This window comes from Orcinus orca, chromosome 16 (assembly GCF_937001465.1).
Source record: "Orcinus orca chromosome 16, mOrcOrc1.1, whole genome shotgun sequence".
In the NCBI taxonomy this organism is placed as follows: Eukaryota; Metazoa; Chordata; class Mammalia; order Artiodactyla; family Delphinidae; genus Orcinus; species Orcinus orca.
The window spans coordinates 79436105-79443538 of NC_064574.1; the positions used below are offsets into that span (position 1 = coordinate 79436105).

General features: G+C 54.2%; 1 protein-coding gene across 1 annotated transcript in view; it reads left to right on the forward strand.

Annotated features, from left to right (window-relative positions):
- The first annotated feature begins 5104 nt into the window (after positions 1–5104).
- Positions 5105–7434, forward strand: part of SRRM3 (serine/arginine repetitive matrix 3) — a 32966-nt gene continuing 30636 nt past the window's right edge. The window contains exon 1 of the mRNA XM_004268816.4: positions 5105–5337. Within this exon, the coding sequence (XP_004268864.1) occupies positions 5105–5337 (233 nt within the window). The remainder of the gene's footprint in view (positions 5338–7434) is intronic.

Here is a 7434-nt window from a genome sequence, read left to right on the forward strand (position 1 = left end):
TCAGGATGGGGTCTTGCTTGTCTCCAAATCTCCAGCATTTGTTGCTGGGGGAGGGGGTGAGTAGATGCTGTGCGAGTGTTTGTTGTGTGAATATAATAGTTTATCTCCTATTTGAGTAGTTCCTGTAATGGGGAACTCACTCATCCTGGGATGAACTGCTTAGTTTTTTTAAAGTTTTGATTGTTAGGGGAAAAAATCCTACCTTGGACTTAGCTGAAGTCCACTAGAGATGGCTTCTCGGCAGGAGTCCTGGCTTTGTCTTCCGGAACCACCCAGATTGGCTAGGGGTTTGCTCCCTTCAGTGTGGGTCAAGGTCCAGCACAGGTGAAACTTGTTAGAAATGCAAATTCTCAGAGCCCACCCCAGATCTACCCAATCAGAGATTTCAGGGGTAGACCAGTCATCTATGGTTTAACAAGCCCTCCAGGTGACTCTGCTGCCTAATAAGATTTGAGAGCAGCTGCTATAAAACCGGCTCCCAATTGCTGGTCCACAGATGGTCTATATCAGAATCACCTGGGGAACACTGACAATTTCACCCCCAGGGATTTTGATTCAGTAGGTCTAGGTAGGAATCACATATAAAATACAAGATACCCAGTTTAATTTGAATTTCAGATAAACAATGAATAATTTTCTTTTAGTATAAGGATGTCCCAAATATGAAATTCATGAAATCCAAATTAATTTAACTGTGCATCCTGTATTTTTATTTGCCAAATCTGGCGACCCAACCTACTTCTCTTTTATTAAATAAATTTACTTATTTTATTTTATTTATTTTTGGCTGCGTTGGGTCTTTGTTGCTGCGCGCGGGCTTTCTCTAGTTGCGGCGAGCGGGGGCTACTCTTTCGTTGTGGTGCACAGGCTTCTCATTGCGGTGGCTTCTCTTGTTGCGGAGCACAGGCTGTAGGCATGCGGGCTTCAGTAGTTGTGGCACACGGGCTCAGTAGTTGTGGCTCACGGGATTAGTTCCCGGACCAGAAGCTTGAACCTGTGTCCCCTAGCCATTGGCAGGCGGATTCTTAACCACTGCACCACCAGGGAAGCCCAACCCAACCTACTTCTAACAAGCTTCCCAACAGATTCAGCCAGGTTTGGCCTAAATCCTTCACAATCCTTCAAGTATCTGAAGATCAGGACTCTGACCGCTTGGATATTCTTATCATCACCTCCCCATTCTGGACATATTTTTGTTGACGTAGCCTAAGATGGCATGTACTTTTGGCAGGCACATCATGATACTGACTCAAATTGAGCCTGTGACCACTGAAAACCCCTAAATCCTTCCTAAATATGCTGCTTCTAAAGTATGTCTACCTCATTCCAATTTTAGAAAGTTCATTTGGGACCCAGCTTCAGGATGTGGCATTTCTCGCTATCCTGTTTCACCTTCTTAGACTCCTTCCATCTTTTCAGTCTGTTGAGTCCTTTCAGATTCTGACTCTGAACTTACGAGCCTTCTCAAGTGGTGTCCTCAGTGAATCTGATCATCAGGGTATCAGAGTTCCATCCAGGCAGTGGTGAACGTATCAGATCAGATGTGGGTGAAGACAGAGCCCTGTGGTCTTCCACTAGATACCCCCATCTAATGTGACATTGACCCATTAATCAGCTCCCTTTGAGCATAGGTTAATCTATCCACCAAATAAAACAGTACAGAATGTTAGTTCCCACCAGCACAATGTCTCTTTCTTCTTATGAAATCTCACAAGGATTCCGTAATAGATAATATCAGATACCCCACAGAGAGACTGGGTGCCTGTAGTAACTAACTCCCTGGTCTGCTGGTCCAGCAACCCTGACTTGGAAAGAAGTGGGCTCAGTGTGCAATGACTTATTCTTAGGGTCCTGGGCTCTCCTCTAGGGGTTCAGGGGGTCATTCTTTCAACAACGTGCTTCTGATTCCTGCCTGGCACCCTCCATCACCAGGTGAAATTGCTAGAATCCACCGTCTGTCCTAGTGAAAATCCAGACAGCATCTGCCCTGTCTTCACATTCCTCTCCTTTCCTTCAGTCACTCCTGAAAGATTGCCTTCAGCAGCCTAGCCATCTTACCCAGGCATTCTCCCGGTGCCAGGGATAGGATTTCTCAGGGTCTGGAGATCTGAGTGCATTCAGAACTGCTCCCACCAGCTTCCCCTCCCCTGCCCTCAAGGAGCTCAGGCCAAGTTCTAGGCTGGGGAGCCTCTCCCACATCAGAGGGAAAGCATGCAGAGCAGCATTACTCAGAACCTGGCTCCATGGGCTCTCACTGGGACCCCAGCACTTTGTCCCCACACCCTCAGTGCACCTCCTGAGTTGCCAGGTGCTGGGTAGGCTCTGGGGAGCCAGAATGAACGGATGGTCCCCTTCACTCAAAGGGCTAGAACAGTGGTCAGATGCAAACAATAAATTGAGCCTCAGTATCTAAAGAGATGAGACAAAAGCTGTGGGGGCACAAGGAGGGAATGACTCATCCTTCCTCAAAAGCAGGGAAGGCTTCCCAGAGGAGGTAACATTTGGGCTGGGCCCAGAAGGCTGTGCCGGAGTTCCCCAGGTGGACAGAGGAGGAAATGGAATTCCAGCACAGGGGAACCGCATGGGTAAAGGCACAAAGGAGTGAGAGCACATGTTTGGGGGCAGATGACCCAGGCTGAGGGGCTGGATGTTGGCTACAGGATGAGGTGTGGCACGGGATGAAGTTGTAAGATAGCCTAAGGCAAAATGCAAAGGGGTCTTGCAGGCTGTATCAAGGACTGCGCAGCATTCCTCTGTCCCACCTCCCTTTTTGCCTCCTCCTTGTTCTACCCCGGGGCGCTGGGCTCCACATGTTTCAGGCACTTTGCTGGCCCTAGGAGTTGAGGCTAAACAGCCCTCAGCCCTCAGGGGGAGCCAGACCTGTGTGCCCACAGTGAAACAGTGAGTGGCTAGAGCTCCAGGAGGGTCACACCAGCCAGAGCGGGGAGGGGGAGCTTCCAGAAAGTGGGGAGGCCTGTGAGCAGTGATTCTGAGGTCATGCAGGAGTCGGGTGCAGAGCATCCCAGGGAAAGGGAGCAGCAGAAGGAAAGGCCTGGATGCAGGAGGGTTGGAGAATCTGTGTGGGAGCAGCAGGGGACGGCTAGTCCAGGAGACAGGCCATGTCACGACTTGAAGCCAGAGTGACAGGAAGCCACTAGAGGCTGTTAATCAGGGCATGATTTGCTGACTTGCTCCTGGACCAATCTCCCAGGTTGCTGTTGGAAGATGAACAGAAAGAGGTCGGGGAGGGTGGGACAGACAGGATGCTGAGGCCAGAGTGGACCAGAGGGAGAGGCTTGAACTGAGGCGGTAACGAGAGAGGAGGAGATGGATAAATGTGAGCAAGGTTGAGCAGAGGGAATGAGGGACCAAACTTGATGCTGGTGAGCTGTGGGGGGCCAGGACAATGGGGTTCTCCAAGCTCCATGCGTGTCCCTGGCTGGAGGCCGGAAGCTATGCACTGGAGCCAAGGCAGGTAGCAAGCAGGGATCCCAGAACTTTGTGTGGGGCTTGGTGAGTGGGTGATGCCTGTGGGGCACCCTAGGAGAAGGCCTGGTGGAGCTGGGGTGCAGGGCTGGGCTGGGGACAGACGGGAAGCAGGGTTAGAAGAACAGCTTTGCTCTGTAAATCCCCGAGAACCCTCCTCTTCTGAAGAATCTGGATGACGCTCCCGGGCACAGGTCGGGAACAAAGGCTCAGAGAGGAGCAGTGACATCGTCAGGGTCACAAAACAGGGAGTAGAGAAGCCTGACCTAGAACTCAGACATGTGCGGGGATGGACATATGAAAGGAGCTTGTGTTCTCATTACCACTGTCACCTCCTGTCACTGTCCCCTTCAGAGCCTTTTTCCTCTCACAGTCCCCTTCTCTTCTCTGCCTTTCAGACTCCATGGCTCTGAACACCCCTCACCCCCCAGCACTTTGAGGCCAGTGAGGGGAGTATGTGTTTGGGTGGGGGGGGGTTGTACCGAAGGAGGGCCCCATCTGGGATGTCCAGACATGCCCAGTTCCTTCTCTTCTCACCTCCCTCCACCCCTTCCCTCCCTCCCATCCCACTCCCTGGGAAGGAGGCCTCCCTGTTGCTTAGCAACTAGCAGAGCCTTGGAGAAAGGAAATGGAAATAGCTCAGGAGGTGCCTCCCCTCTGCTAAGATAAGTCCTTGGTGTGTGTGTGTGTGTGTGCGCGCGCACACGCGTTTATACATGCGCAGGGTGCATGTAGGCACATGCTCTACTTTGGGTCTAGCATGAAGCCACAGCTTCTCACCTCCCAAGCCATGCTGCCTCCTACCCCATCCCAAGCCGGCAGGAGGATGCGGCTGCCTGGAGAGTTAATGTCAGTGCCACTTTTGGTCACATCCTCAGAAGCAGTGTTCCCAGAACAAAGGAGGGGACAGTCCTGTGGGCTTCAATCAGGCCCCTACCTGGAATGGACTTTGGAAAAGTTAGCCAAATCCAAGTGGGAACTGAAAACTGCATCTGAGGTGGGAATGGAGTTGAGCCTGGAGAAGGTTCCATCTTCCCGTCTCGGCAGGGCTCTCCCAGAGCAGCCTGGGAGTGGGAAGCACATGTGGTCTGTGACTCCAGGGGCCAGAGCCAGGAGAATGGGCACTGGGGAGTGAGAGGGGGGTGTTAAACTGAGCCTGAAGGAAAAACAAGAATAAAACCAACAAATTTCCCCAGAGACCGACTTGGTTGCCTGGGGAGCTGCCAGCAGGCGTGCAGGCAGGGGCCAGGCAGGCAGGGGCCAGGCATTGGTACAAGGCAGAGAGGGTTGTCCTGAGTGGTACTAGGTCCCTGGAGATGAGAAGGTTACTTAGAGCCCATCTAGTCCGGCCTGAATCCACCCACCTTACAGATGGGGAAAGCCCAGTGTCCGTCCGATTCCCCCTCATGCCCTGGGGTGTGACCCAAAGGTGCAAACCTGCCGCCAGCCCGGCTCTGCAGCATGAGGCGAAGCGGATTAGAGCCGTGAGTGGTCCTTTAAATCTCCAGGATTAACCCGCGCCGAGAGGAGCTTAGCAGGTGGCCGAGAAGTGACCATCCCGCCGGGTGTCTGTTTCTACCCCGCAGGGCCGAGGCCAGCAGCTCCGGGAGCAGCCACCATGTCCTCCACAGTGAACAACGGGGCCGCCAGCATGCCGTCCCCGCCCGACGCGGCGAACGGCTTTCCGCAGCCGGGCGCTTCGTCGGGGGCCTGGCCGCGGGCGGAGGAGGAGCTGCGCGCCGCGGAGCCCGGCCTAGTGAAGCGCGCGCACCGCGAGATCCTGGACCACGAGCGCAAGCGGCGCGTGGAACTCAAGTGCATGGAGCTGCAGGAGATGATGGAGGAGCAGGGGTGAGTCGGGAGGGGGCGGGGCCGGGGCGGGGCACTGGGGGCGTGGAGGGAACCAAGGGCGGCGCCGGGGCGGAGCCAGCGTTGGGACCCGGGAGCCTGTAAGGTCAGAATCTGAACCACTGCAAGCCCAGCCGAACTTTCATTCATTTATTAGTTTATTCTACCAGTAAGCCATCTTGAACTCCTGCTCTATGTCAAGCTCTGACCTGGGCTCAGATTCGCAGAAGCCAAGGAGTCACAGTCCATGCCTTCCAGAAATATCCAGCCCAGTGCAGGAGAGAGGCCTGTAAACATCAATGATAAATCAAAGCCTCAGTTTCCCTTTCTATAAAATGGGTGGATCGAGCTGCCTGGTCTCTGCCAAGCAGATGCTGCAGCCAGGCAAGAAAGTACAGTGGCCCCTACTGTGTGTGAGGGCTGCCTGTGGCTTCAGCAAAGAAATCCCACCCTGGAAGCTTAGGTTTCACCCTATCTAGTTCAGAACCAGTCACAGGGGCACACAAGTGTGCCAGGCACTGTTCTGGGCAACGGTGGACCCCAGAGCCGAATCAGAGTCACTTCCTCAAAGACCACCCTTCCAACCCCTATTCCTTCCCCATCTCAGAAGGGAAACAAACATGTTAACAACCAACTCCACCATAAGACAGATTAGAATCATGGTTATAGGACAGGACAGGAGAGGGTCAAGTGCTTCAGGAGCTCAGAGGGGAGATTATGAGAGAAGACATTTGAATGGGCCTTGAAGCACGTGTAGGAGTTCGTCAGGCTGAGAAGGAGGGGCTGCGCATTAATCAGTAAGGATTTAGGGACCTCCCCCTGAAAATCCAGTGGAGACAGGACAGCCCTCACACGTGGAGCTGGAGGCAAAGAAACAGAGAACAAAGCCATTCCCATCTGTGCAGCTCCAAGGAAAGCTGGTATTCCCAAGCCTCCCTTTTGCATCTGCCCTGTACTTTGAAACTACTGGGCTGGCTGTTGAGGGAGTCAGAGTGGGGAGCAGGGCCCGCCCATCAGGCTTGCACTGTCAGTGAGCAGAGAAATCAGAAATGCCCAGTGCATTAGGGCCTGGAGCCACATGGGGACAGACAGCCTGTGGACAGCAGTCCTTCCAAACCACATCTTTGTCTGTTCATCCAGGTCTCCTGGGCTCCCTAAGAGGCAGCCAAGACAAGGCTCACTGTCCCTTTGGAGCCCAGAAGACACTGAGGCTCAGACAGAGATAGTCACCACCACCCAAGGCCCTCAGGAAGGCAGGCCAGGCAGGGCCGCTTGTAGGAAAAGAAAGGGGCACGGGGACTTGGTGTTCACCGCCAGGTGGGGACCAGGTGGGGGTGCGGAGGGTCCCTGCAGAGAGGGATGGATGGGTGGAAGGCTGCTGAAGACAGACAGAAAGGAGGCTTCCAGCTGGCAATGAAAACAGGTTTGATGAGCTGTGGATGTGGCCAAAAAAATGAGATCCCAAGGGGCAGGGTGGAGTAGCGGGTGGGGAATGGAGTATCCTTCTGCAGAGAAAGTCCCAGACCTTAATTAAACCTGCAATTCCTGCTGAATTGGGAGACTCGAGAAGTGGAGGGAGTGTGGGAGTGGCTGGGAAACAGGATTACTGGGACAGCAGAGAACCAGCCTTCCGTGCTTCATTCTAGGAAAACACCCCTTTCCCCTCCCAGAGCCCCGCCCCTTCTCCGTCACAGGGCCCCGCCTCCTTCCTAAGCCCCTTCCTCTTCACTGAACCTTCCCTTTCGGAAAGGCCTCCCCCTCACAGAGCCCCAACCTTTCAGGGGCCTTCCCTCCCCAACCGCCCCTCCCCGCCGGTTGAATCTCCCCCTGCACTGGGAGGCTTATTATCCGACGAGGGCAGCCTCGGTGGAGGGGGACGGCATTTGGCCGTGTCCTTGGTGTCCGTCCCCTGGCATCAAGGACTTACGCCTCTCTAGGAAGCACCCATCAGGCCTCCAAATGTTCCGTCAGGGGCCCTTCCCCCACCCAAGCTCTCACTCCAAGTGGTCCTTAGACTGGAGTCTCCCACAAAGCTAGCTCTCAAGTTACCATCCACCTCCCCTCCCCATCTCTTAGCGGCTGCGCGGTCGGTAGAGGGCA